Source organism: Achroia grisella, unplaced genomic scaffold, assembly GCF_030625045.1.
Source record: "Achroia grisella isolate CSIRO2021 unplaced genomic scaffold, CSIRO_AGI_Agris_v1 utg903, whole genome shotgun sequence".
Lineage (NCBI taxonomy): Eukaryota > Metazoa > Arthropoda > Insecta > Lepidoptera > Pyralidae > Achroia > Achroia grisella.
In genome coordinates, this window is record NW_026713061.1 from 2,734,864 (window position 1) to 2,747,984 (window position 13,121).

The 13,121-nt window shown below is 32.6% G+C and overlaps 3 protein-coding genes across 7 annotated transcripts in view; 2 read left to right on the forward strand and 1 right to left on the reverse strand.

Moving 5' to 3' along the window:
- The first annotated feature begins 926 nt into the window (after positions 1-926).
- Positions 927-2,508, forward strand: LOC131853671 (large ribosomal subunit protein uL10m). Its single transcript, XM_059204660.1, has 3 exons — positions 927-1,143; positions 1,395-1,901; positions 2,187-2,508. The coding sequence occupies exons 1-3, from the start codon at positions 1,131-1,133 to the stop codon at positions 2,405-2,407; spliced, it is 741 nt and encodes a 246-aa protein (XP_059060643.1). The 5' UTR covers positions 927-1,130; the 3' UTR covers positions 2,408-2,508.
- A 23-nt stretch (positions 2,509-2,531) lies between these two features.
- Positions 2,532-7,997, reverse strand: LOC131853668 (homeobox protein Mohawk). Of its 5 annotated transcripts, none has more exons than XM_059204658.1 (4): positions 7,927-7,997; positions 7,205-7,442; positions 6,800-6,956; positions 2,532-5,938 (listed from the first exon to the last, which is right to left on the reverse strand). In XM_059204658.1, exons 2-4 carry the CDS (start codon positions 7,303-7,305, stop codon positions 5,372-5,374), a joined length of 825 nt encoding a protein of 274 aa, XP_059060641.1. In that variant the 5' UTR covers positions 7,306-7,442; positions 7,927-7,997; the 3' UTR covers positions 2,532-5,371. The 5 variants fall into 5 exon arrangements, with proteins under 5 accessions (XP_059060641.1, XP_059060640.1, XP_059060639.1 ...); XM_059204657.1 differs by having other exon boundaries at positions 6,800-6,959; XM_059204656.1 differs by having other exon boundaries at positions 7,196-7,442.
- Positions 7,998-11,139: 3,142 nt separating this feature from the next.
- The window catches only part of LOC131853659 (large neutral amino acids transporter small subunit 2), a 32,467-nt gene continuing 30,485 nt past the window's right edge, over positions 11,140-13,121 (forward strand). The window contains exon 1 of the mRNA XM_059204638.1: positions 11,140-11,506. Coding sequence (XP_059060621.1) covers positions 11,364-11,506 — 143 coding nt within the window. The 5' untranslated portion in view covers positions 11,140-11,363. The remainder of the gene's footprint in view (positions 11,507-13,121) is intronic.

Below are 13,121 nucleotides of genomic sequence, written 5' to 3' on the forward strand. Positions count from 1 at the left end.
CAGGAAATGATTTGTTTTAAAATCCCTTCATTATTATGCCGGTTGATTAATGTAACGCAGCAGGCAACGCGCGTTTGTCGATTTACTCCATTGAATTCATGAGGGACCCACTTTTCAAGCTTTTTCACCTTCCCAAGTTGCTAAAGGATTAAAACAGTATTGTCACGAACACCGCAGCCTGTAGCTAACTCGGACGGGTTTGCGATGGATCCGCTTCCACAATAGCCTTCAATTCTTCATTACCTTGGATTCCGGCCGCCCATGGAAATTGCTTTGCAGGTCGAAATTTCCAGAACGAAAACGTTGGAACTAAAAATGCACGTGTTTGCTTTTGCGAGACCACTGCCATACACATCATTAATACTTCGAGCCGTTTAGCACCGTGTAGCTCTGGTGCCACAGCGGAAATCGTACTCGTAAATAACGCGATACTTTAAGTTTTTTCATTTTGTATGCTGTGAGTTACCCGAAGTGAATAGCTGTATAAATTTGGAAATTATATGAGATCAAAGTGGCCAGTACGACAAAACGCCAATTTCATATGTAAGGACCTAATATTATTTCTCTCTTTTAAAAAAAAAAAAATTATTCATAATATTAATGTATTTAAATATACTCAATAAAAGTTTAATTTAATACTTTTATTTGAGAGGAAAACCACTGAATTTTTTGACGTTATTGGAACCAAATAATATGAGAAAACGTACGTAAATGTAAATTTCTCGACAACCCGAGAAGACCCGAGAAATTGACCTCGAGAATTCTCGAGACCCGAGAAACTGAAAAGCTCGAGAAATCATGAACCCTACTACCGTGGTACCATTAGTTGGAATAAACTGTCACGATTTTTGTATTTCGAAGTATTTCAGAACAACTATGGACCACAGACCACTACCACAGAGAAATTTTTGATAATTGATCTGTATCTATTTTTTGTTATGTTTTGAGGTTATCTTCACGATATAAGTTATTTATATTAAAATTAATTTGCCTTTCAAAATATCTTAGATTTGTATAATAATAAATTTAATAAAGAAATAAATAATTACAGTAACTTCTCCAACAGACTATTGTTGTTTTTATTCATGACGTGTTGTTAGAAAATAAGAGATTTCAAATATTATTGAAAGATGACTTCCAGAGGTATTTTTTTTAATATGAAGTATTATTTATATATTACTTGTATAGTTTCCTTAATGTGCCTGTTATTGTCGGTCATAATCTTTATTAGACACTGAAAAATATATAATAAAATTCTTAATAGAAAATACAATCTAAATATGAACTATAAAACTATATGGCCAGTACGTCAATAACAGTGGCTATATCTTAATCATATGTCATTAGTAACTGAATAACTTAATTTAATACTTAATTCACTTAATTTTTTTCAGTACTTTTACAGACTCAAACTCCTTTTATAATAGCTAGGAGGTTTCGAGGTAAAATTAATATTCAAAAACCTCGCAAACCTCATTTTGAAAGGCAACTATTAATTGATCTGAGCAAACCTACATATGCACCTCCAAAATATACTTTACCGGACTATATTAATTGCGACAGAGGGGAGAAAAAGACGAAATTGGTACAGGACAATCCCTTTGAAAGGATTTTAGCCAAAGAGTGTCTAGATTGGTTTAACACATCAAAAATGGTTGTATTCCTACATGTAAATTCAATCAGCATGGAAGAAAAAACTCCTGTTTTTGCTGCATTGAAGAAGCAAGACATGCATTTAAGAACTTATGGCAAAAAAATTGTTAGTATGGCTACTAAGGGTACGCGGTATGAAGTTGTTAACCAATTATTTACCTCACATCAAAACATAATATTTGGTCAACCAGATAAAGCAGATAAAATGTTTAAAATACTGAAGAAAACTCCACAATTAGTTGTTATGGGTAATTATATTATTTTATTTCTAAATTTCAGTTTTCATTGATTGTCTTTAAGACTAAAGATTTAAATTAGCTATCATCTAACTTTTTACAGTAAACCATGTAATGTTTTAATAGAGAAGTAGTAGTTTAACTCTAGTATACAGTTCATCTTTGAAATATCTTACATTTTCGTTTTATAATTCATCATTAATTGTTCTTCATTAGTGGTTCTCCATCATGCTTTTTTATGATGTGATATATATTTTTTTGTATATATAATACTATGAATTTAATTTTGTTTTGTAGGGGCAATTATACAGGATCGTCTCATGTCTAAGAATGAGCTTGTGGAGTTCAGCAAATTGCCCAGCTTGGAGTTGGCCAGGAGTCAGTTATGTGCAGTTTTAGAGAGTGCCGGCTCCAGTCTAGTTGGGCAACTCAATTGTTCTCAACAGATATTAGTTTCACACTTAGAGAAGCATTTAGAACTTCAAAACAAACCTAACAAGCAAGATACTGAAAGTTAAAAGTAGACTATCTTTATTTATTATTGGCAATGTTTAGTTCTTAATTATAATATAGGTAGACATTTGATTTTTTTTTTGATGGTCCTTTTATCATACAAAACGTTAAATAGTATTTTAAATAGGGGTTATTTACTGTGTTGCTTGCTACTTCTACATTGTCTCCTTCTACCTATGCTCATATACATACTTATATGTCGTAAGTATTCACAATCAACCTCATTGGAAGCACCCTGATTAGTTCTGATATTTAAGTAAATATTCTCTTATGCTGTATCATTTTTGTAGAATAGATTCTGCAGTAGGTAAAATTATTTTATATATGTTGTTACTATTAAATGAAAGCTTCATGAAAGTAATATATTAATTTGGTTACAGTATTTCATCAACTACTGCTCCACCATTTATTGGCTTATATTTAAAAAAAACAATGATCATCTATTTATATCTATATAATTGGTAGAGAATGTCACATAACATTATGCAATCTTAATCCTGTGTCCAAATTACAAGAATAAAAATCTTAAAAAGGCTATTGGTTGCCATATTGATACTGTGAGAATACCATAGTGACAGACTAAAAATTATGTGAATTTATTCACACATTTTACTGCATAAGTACAATAAGCAGAGATTCTTTATGTGTATCTTTTTTCAGTAGTATGTATATAGTATACACTAATGACTGCCTACCTTTCTCCAGATACGTATATATCAGACCCTTAGCTACTTTTATGAATATAACTGTGTTTATTACAGATTTTTTCCAATAACAATATCATCAATATCCTGGGATATTGATGATGTTGTTATAACCATAGATAAGAGAATATTACATACTAACTGTTGTAGTTGGATTCTTTTCAGCTAGTTGATAGTTTCATTTTGTCAAATAATATCTCGTTTTTCGTTTGTACCCTATGCTATAAGGAAAACGTAACAATCAGACAGACCTTATTCCTTATAATAATGAAATGGATAATCAATATTGTAAATTATCGTAGTTAACTTAAGTAACGCTATGATTGGACTGGTAATCACAGACAACTAATTGTCTATGGTAACCGCGACGTTCACCACATGAATGGCACTACTAACATCATGTTATTATGGGGCACTCGTGATACTACTCATGTCTTGGCCATTCCGCAGGACCGAGATATTATGCCTTCATATCCTGTAGTTTCACTGCCGTAATAAATAGATGCTGTTAAATAATCTACAAAGCCCAGCTGCTTCACGGTTGAATTAGGTGACACTGAGGTAAGTGTAGGCATGAGTCTAGTTTACAAAATCTAGCCAAAGACTAGACTTTGTAAAGTCATTTGCATGAGACATGACTTTACAAAGTCTAACCCAAGAAGCTTACCAAAGACAATTATTTTATAGAGACTAGCATCGTTATTCGCAGATGTGCGACAAGCGGAACTTGAAATTGAATGTTAGTATTTATTTCGTACCTATTGTCTCAATATCTATACCACATTTGTTTTAGTTGCAACAATGTGTTATCGTCAGATGTATGATAATAATAAAATACTTAATTTTTTATTGCCCTCACGTGTATATCATATTTACGTCTGAGGAGACACTATAAATTAGTATAGAAAAATAAATTATTTTGCTAACACGTATGTATGACAGAATTATGCCTAGGTACTTAAATAATAATGGTGTTTGTTAATGCTTCCGTTTTAAGATTCTCTATTGTAGAATATATCAATGCTTATTTACGGACCACAATAAAACAACAACATTGATTTTAAAAGAAACATTATATTTATAATTTCAAACACATTCTTTGGTAGATATTTTTTTATGTCTAATGGAGATCAAATAGTCATATATTAATTCTATAAACAACTTATATTTAATAATACTTGAGCAAAACTGATCGATCATGTCGTGTAAATTTTATTTACCCTAATTTATGAAATTAAATTGATTTGAATTTGTTCTATTCTATCTGTATTATGTACCACGTACCTATATAGTATAGTAGATATATATTGAAATAAGCAATAAAGCATAAGTAGGTGTTTATATAAAATAACACATAGCATTTAAAAACTTGAGTCTGAGTAGGATAACTAAACCTTATTTATAAGTTGTGTTTAGGGAGAACAAAAATCGTACTTATTATATTCCACGAGCATTTCATTTTACACAGCCGTATTCAATACATTTGGTAATGCTTATAATTTCAAAGAATTTTGAAACTCGTATGTAATATAATTTAGCAATTTTGTTTTGTACAACGTAAACCAAGTGTTCTCCGTCTTTGAATACTTTAGCATGGGCTTTTGTAGAGGAAACAACATTTTAGGACGGATACATTTGTTAGAAAATAATTCAATCCGCTCAGTCACAATTTATGAATTTACCGAATTTAGGACAAAATATGAACAAATGTGTTCTGACAGATTTCAATAATACGTGATTGTTGTTAATCTCTTATTCGTAAACCAGAATAGAAACGATTATATGCGTGGAACTTGATTGTGATGAAGTTTCTTGCCTTGTTTTAATTATTTAGATTCAGAAAAAGGACACGTAATAACTAAGAATGCATTAACATAAATAAGGTAATCTCTTTAAAATTCATGCACATTCACATAACTGCAATATATTTTAGATTGAAAACTAGTAGCTTATAGTACCTCTACACGATTCGTACTACATCTTTCTATTTTGTGCTAAATGTGTTCCCATTACTAACATCATGTAAAGAATTATAAGGTAGCAAATTTCTTGACCACCAACTGCAACGTAGATAAATATAATTTTTTTAACAATATGAATTAGGTTTCTGATTGCAAAGTTAAACATTTATAAAAATCTAATGATATTTGCTTTCATTCAATAGCCCAATTTATACCTAGGCAATATTATGGTAACGACGCAGATTTTACTAAGATACGAAACGCATATAAAAAACAAGCACAGTTCTCTGCCGAATCCACATGATCACGGCGCGGTGACGCGACTTGAGGCACTAGCTAAAGTTGTTAGAGCTACAGCTGCTTCTACCTCATCCCGGTCATGGCGTGTTGTATTGAGAATTGTTTGGACTTTCGACTCGTTCTTTCGTTTTTTCCCGTCCGCCCACCACGAGTAATTAGTCTCACTCGGTTGGAAACGGGCTGCACTCTCTAACCATTTACTGAGAAGGAGCGGACTGGTAATGATCTTGGATTCCCCACATTCATTATTATTGACACCAACATATGAGTTATTATTGTATACTTCGTATCTTTCTTTCGATGTTGAAGACGTATCTGATTCGGTCTGTTGATATTCTGTCATATATTCAGGACTGTTCATTAGTCCATTATCGATGTCTAGTGATTCTGGATTAGGACTGTTCTGGCCGTGCTCGCTCCATATGCTATCGTCCGAGCAGATGCTGAACTGCTCGACGTTGCCCTGTGCACGGTCGTTGTACGTACGAATTAAATGACCCCAAGTTGGTTGGTTGCGGTCAGCATTGACGTTCTTTAATTTTCTTCGCCAATTTGCAAACCAATTACAAATCTGTAAATTAATAAACGGTGGGTCTTACTTAATTTGTTGATAATTTTACCGTAATAAAAATACAAAAAGATCTTTGTAACAGCAATAATAATTGAACAAAAGAGTATATATGGTATATATACGTGTGTGTCAAATATATGGTAGTGTATGGTGTTTTTTTAAATAAATTAATATACCTATTTACTATACATTATTTAAAAAATATATTAACATTTACATTTCTCTTTACAAACTATAAGTGTTCGATTGAGTATTGTGTGGGGATTTCATACTTCCCCGTAAGCGCAATTAATTAAAAACGGATAGGAAACTTTTGCTTAACATAGTAATATATATCTATATAAACAAGAAGACAATTTGTTCAAAACGTTGGTTTTTCGTGAACACAACTTACAATACAAAATTATTTTTATTATTTATCAATCAATCGGCTACGAAATTTCATACTAATGCTACACACTCTTGGCTGTCTTCTGCTTTGTGTATTTAGAGAAGGTAGGTAGGTACCTCATGATTCTTTACTGTTAGATAAAAAAACAACCGTAGTATCATTAACAAAGCCGTGACAAATATAGTGACTATATGCAGAAGAAGTAATTCTTGGCTCACAGCCAATTAGGTTGCCGGTAAGCAAAATCGTGAAATACATGTATTTTATAAAAATGCACGAATGTAAGGTAAATCCATGTCACAATTATCCTAGATTTTTTCATAAAAATTATCATATACTTCACAATAAAATAGAACAAGAACGTAGTTATTATCTCTACTTTTTAAATTTATCCTGAATATTAATTACGTGTACGTGTTATGACAATGTAATTTATATTGTATTGTAAATAATATATATATAAATCTTACTTGAATATACGTTAGTCCCGTTTCATGGGACAAATATTTCTTTTCTTCTCTGTTAGGATATGGGTTGTCTCTCCGTCTTACCAGCCAATCTTTCAAGTAACGTTTTATTTCTGGTGTGAAAAGCCTTTTCTGAGGCCTCTGACCGGCAATTATACTTCTTCTAAAACATACGACATACATTCATAAAACTGAAAAACAATGAACATGGCGAAATGCCTAAAGTTAACATTGCGTGTGACTTGTCGCTGTGTCGATACGTCACACAGAGAATAAACGACTTTCATGTACTACGATCACTTTGACTTCTGAGTCTGAATCACAAAGAAAATATTATGTACTTATAGAAAACGAAAGTAATGACTCATCAAACCCTATTTATTGTTCTTAAATACTGACCGTGTGTACCTTCTGTTTCTGACGGGTCTTATGGATCTCCCACTGTCTTCCTTCGCCTGCTGTCCATCCATACGGCTAGTTTTTTCTTCGGCCCCTTGAATAAGTGTCATCGGAGTGTCTTACAATAACTTATTATGGCTAAATGTTCAGTGGACACGGTTAGGATTGCAGCACGTGCGAAGGGCACAGCAGCTCGCGACACGACTCGTGTCTCGAAACACTGCCGCTGCGGGGGATGGTTGGCGATCTATTAAAAAAATAAGGACATGATGACATAAATAGATCGTCTTTCGAACAGAACACAACACTGTCTAATTATTCCGTACAGTTAGGTAGATAGTGCACTGTGTCTTGTCTATACGTTGATGTAACTGAAACATGACGGTCACATTCCTCTGCTCACATTTAGATGTTATTAGCCCCTGATAGTTTTTTAGTGTATGAATTTGTGATTTTACACCGCCTAAACGTAGAACTCGCTGAGAGGTTTGATTAATTTATACATCTAGTTATTTTATATTCAGCAATTATCATAACGAACAAAAAACATGTTGACTGTTACGTGTTCTCTCGAGGGTCAATGTTCTTGTATTCATAGGCGGTTTGAAAGCATTCTGTTAATTATAAACCTAATTAAGTAATTTTATTGTGTTTTCATGTTATATTTATGTTATATATAAAATAATAGTGTCATTAGTATTTTCATTTGGAGTGAAAACGATCATACGTACCTCGGTGCGGGAAAGCTCACGAACGGTGTGAAAATGGCGTCGGATAATCGCGCGACGGTAGCGCCGCGCCGCGGGCGCATCGCTCCGTTGCTGCAATTTCGTTTTATTTATTTCAGGATGTCTCCCGCGACGTCTTCAAAACATGGTTATCGACGATTACAATAAAATAGTAAGCACATGTAAGACGCAACTTTTTCTTCAGCTCATTATAATACCTGTTTAAAATGTATTTTTTGAATTTTCATCTATAAAATTAAAAAGGAATGTACGGTAATTTATTAAAAAGATAAGGTATTCGCTTTATAAATAGGTCAAGGAAGTCCTAAAACACAAATATGTAATTTACCTATTTGATTGTTGTATATCTACCTATTTATAAATAATAATTTATAAATAGGTAGATATACAACACAGCAGCAACAACGTTTATTGTTTAAATGAAACGGAATTGTAAAATAGGAAAAGTTGTTGTTATAATTAGCATTTTAACTTATTCATTATAATCGACTTTAAAAACCTGTGAAATGCGTACTTTATGAGAAGAGATGCGAAAACAAGTATATAAATATACCCGTTATAAGAAAATAGTGCTTATTTTGAAGGCCAAGGTTATTTGTCTACAAACTCTATGTAGAGCTCTGATTGTTAGCGGAGTTAGTGGAAGTATTGAATTATCATTGGTTTATTACTTCTTTGGAACAAGCTTATTTTTTTTACGTTTTGTTTTTTTATCTATGAATATTTGGGCCTATACGGGTTCTAGAAAGTAGTTGTTTTTTATTTATCTACTAGCTGACCGGGCAACCTTTTTTTTGTTATTAAATTATTTTATATAACAGATTGATATAGCCTACGATCTATTATCAAACGTACCAAATGGTATAGTATAGTAATAATTTCATAAAAATCGGTAGTCTTTACAGAGTTCTTTTTTTTTTATAACACAGAGGACAAACGTGTATGCGGCTCACCTGATGGTAATTGATTACCGCCGCCCATGAGCACCCGCAACACCAGGGGAATTGCAAGTACGTTGTCGGCCTTTTAAAAAGGAATAAGCTCTTTTCTTGAAGGTTTCAATATCGTATCGGTTCGGAAATATCATTGCTGGAAGGTGATTCCACAATGTGGTTGTGCGGGGCAAAAAGTTTCTAGAAAACCGCACTGTGGAAGACCGCCATTCATCCAGATGATCAGGATGGTATTTCAGTTTCTGGCGGGTGGTACGGTGGTGGTAGTTCGATGAAAAATACACGTGAGTTTTATATATTAGATGAAAATATATTGTTTTTATGTGTATATTTCGTTATACAGATATTTAATTGATTTTGCTTATAGTATTTTAATGAATTCTAATTACTCTGATCATTATCTATCTATCATTATCGATCTAATTATGTTATGGAAGGTACTTTTATATATATACCAAATAAATTTAAAGCTTTCCTATTTCAAAATATAGGAAATATCATATTATAAATAACTACATCCATAATCATTACATAGTACAAAATAAAGTCGCTGTCGCTGTCTATGCATGCTTAAATCTTTAAAACTACGCAACGGCCTCTTCAATATATATATTAATACATCTACACCTGTGCGAAACCGGGGCGAGTAGCTAGTAATATTATAAATGTGAATGTAGGGATGTTTGTTATGGTTTCACGCAAAAACTACTGAATCGATCAACTTGAAATTTTGTACACATGTTTTTGAAGGTATTAGAATGAACATAGGATACTTTTTATTAAAAAAAAAAACTAATATTAAATAATAAAAAGCTAGTAAATAATAAATAGAAGATTACGCTTATATTTTGTAGTTGTTAGGATAGGTGGATTAAGAAAATGAATCATATTGTGATTTGCAGTAAGCAGTATTTTAATATAGCGCTACATAGCAACGTTTTGTTATTTTTGCATGGGGATGCACATCGAAAGGACGAAGGTGCGCTCTCGCACCTCTTGCCTCTGCAAAATTATAGCTCTGAGATGTAGTACACAGGGGTTGCTCAATAGTCATCGCAGTGAAAGTACATACTAATTTAATTGAAAAACTTTTACTTTTAAAGGCCAATATAGAAATAATATTTGTTTGTATATTATGTTTTTTATTGGTACCTGTAACATAGTTATTTAGGTAAGGACCTACTGGTTGTAGATAAGGAAAGAGTTTGTTAATAATGAAATTTCAAATTAGCCACATTGCTACCATATGATTTTCTGATCGACCTCCACGCGGCTTTCCCTGGAAACCGCATATAAATTCCTGGTGAAGTCACCACGATTGGTTAGTTGACCTGACATCATTCTTATCCTATAATCCACTGGTAAACCGCCAGCTTATACCCGTAAACATGCTATGTGCAATATCAGTATTGATAAAACCATGTGCATAAAATGGTTATATATATTCTAAAAAGATTTTCAAGTTATCCGATTACATATTTTCGTATATTCTTTTTATGTTTATCTCTACAAACAGAAAACCTTTTGTATATCAAAAATAAATACATAAATTCATACAAGTCATACAACATATAGATGACTGTAATTTATGTTATCATTACACACTATAAAATAATAGTCGTTGTCACTGTCTGTCCCTTAAATTTTTAAAACTACGCAACGGATTTTGAAGCGGTTTTTTTTAAATATATATAGTGATTCAAGAGGAAGTTTTATATATATAATACATGTATACCCGTGCGAAGCCGGAGCGAGTAGTTAGTTTTCAATAAAACTCACAAATTACTTCAATTAGAAACATCAAAAAAAGTTGCATCAACTCTTATGAAACAAGTAGAGCACTCCTTTTAATGCTTGTGTTTAGGCGCAATTACTATATATTGTTACATCATGGAACATGTAGCGTAATATAAACTAGATTTCAAATTGATTGACTGATAGGTCTTATCAAAACTTGTTAGTATTTTCATCTTAAGCAGGTACACTCGATGAATTCAAAGATTAAATTATTTCGTAATTTTTTTCGGCGCCACATTAAGTCAAATTCCTTGATACATGCTTCTATGGGGTGCTCTATCTCTTTCATAGACCTATGAAGAGGCTTTCACAACATTGTGTGTCTCTTTTTGTTAGGCAAGCATTTATGACGCCTGTATGAATTCGGCAAGGGACCGGGTAGCGCTCCACAGTTCCGCACTCTATCGGAGTTTCCAGTAACAATCTCACATGCGCGGTAGAGACTGCTCTGTAGAGTCGTGTAGCTGTGTTTCGACTGACGTCATTCAAGATATATTCCAGTTACACCGATCGTAAAAATGGTGACACAGAAAGTGCTTCAGTCGTGTAAGAGATTTTGAGGTGTACTGTTGGTTGGTCGGCTCCGAACAGTGGTCCCGTAATTACGTGCAAACTGTGTTTAGTCCACGTGCGTTGCGTATTGCCGGTGGGCATTGATTTTTTTACGGAATGGGCGAACAATCACAAGCGGCGGACGGGAAAGTCGTGTTGAAACGTAAAATTACGCTGTTCAATGGAGTCGGAATAATTATTGGGACTATTATTGGTTCGGGAATATTTATTTCGCCTACTGGAGTGTTTTTGTATACCGGGTAAGTAGCGTGACTAAGTTCGCGCCTATTTATTTCTGTAACATATTAGTGTCTTCTTACAATACCTACTTATACTTGTGTCAGAAAATGGTTATCACGACAAGAGATTAAGTTTTAAAACTATCATGATGATTATTTATACTATCAGAAGCTATGAACAATAAGGAAGTGAGGATATTATTCTTATGTCAGAATATACTGCCATAATCAACACAGAATATATAGTATAATATATCTAATTTAATATTAATTAAGAATAGATTACGTTTAGAAAAATTGACAGTAAAATGAACTCATCTTTCAAATTTATCACTAGTTTGATGTCCTGGCTTGAATATATTTTTTTAAAACATGAGTATTAATGTTGCGGATTGGTAGGTTAGTAACATTGTACTTATATGTATGTCATTTAACATTTTGTTTAATTTTTATTTTAATTCAGAAAGCTGTTTACCTAAGGCCAATCCACTTCGAAAAGTTTTGCTTGCATACCTGTAATTTGAAATTCAAAGTAGGTAGAGAAGATCGAATTATATATTATTCCATTTATGTAATTAATTTGTTCTTGATCATTGCGTGTGCGATAATTCTTGCTAGGCATCTTACCTGTGTATTTATTAGTGAAAAATACCTAAAATTAGTGAAATCTATATCTGAATGGCTAAACGCAAATATGGGAATTGTAATCTCCAATTATTGTGGAAGGATTGTGAAATAATGACAGCTAAGTTTTATTTATTAATTTTCACATGATGCGACAAAAGGCTTAGCTGACGATTATAGGCTTGTAAATATTTACAGAGATATGTCCGCACTTCTTATTCTTAAATAGTGAGACGTATATATATAGGCTAATCAGTCAGTTGTTTATTTGTTTTCCTGCTTTAACTTCTGTTCCCGATAATTATCATATCGAAAAATTATAGAATATCAATGAAATTGTAAAATTTGGTTTTAGCCACATACTCATAATCATAATTAAGTAGGTATAAGGAGTGTACAGAAAAAAAAAGGAATCGAAGCCCCTGATGAAGATAGGAAGATAATTATTGAAAATAGAAAGTTTACCCCAAAAGATAAGAGAATTAGTAAACTATGAAAATTAACATAAATGGAGACGGGACAAAACATACGACCTCAGTCTTGGAAACAAGAGAAGGAAACCACAAGGTCACAATAATCTCAATGAAGTTTTTTTATTATACCGAGAGTATTGGGTTACGAAACCTTGAATTCGCAGAACGAATTCTTTATGAAAGCATAGGTAGACGCGATCTTATAAAATAACGTTCAGTATTCGTATATCTTTAAATCTACTTTCCGAATGACTGACTATTGAATATTGCTCATTTTACCAAAGATTATTCCTATTAAACATTAAAAATTTTCAGGGAAATTTATTTTAACTAGGTTACTAAGTAGTTGTAAAACTTTTCTTTATAAAATTCTCCATCTATTTTTGTGAATCCAACGGAAACCTTAACATGTAAATGTACAGTTATTATTGTAAAGAAGAAACAAGGAATATTTTCTCTTTAGCACTTTGGCATTGATGATTTTTGTGATAGCTATACCTACATTACATTTGATGCCTATCATTACGGCCAAAGGTTAA

Excerpts from the sequence above, each read along its gene's own strand:
- LOC131853668 (XM_059204654.1), bottom strand. The coding sequence starts at position 7,305 with ATGACACTTATTCAAGGGGCCGAAGAAAAAACTAGCCGTATGGATGGA. Across the intron at positions 6,960-7,195 it reads AGAAACAGAAGGTACACACG|AAGAAGTATAATTGCCGGTC; the intron begins GTCAGTATTTAA and ends CGTATGTTTTAG. Across the intron at positions 5,939-6,799 it reads CGGGACTAACGTATATTCAA|ATTTGTAATTGGTTTGCAAA; the intron begins GTAAGATTTATA and ends ATTAATTTACAG.
- LOC131853671 (XM_059204660.1), top strand. Across the intron at positions 1,902-2,186 it reads TCCACAATTAGTTGTTATGG|GGGCAATTATACAGGATCGT; the intron begins GTAATTATATTA and ends TTTGTTTTGTAG.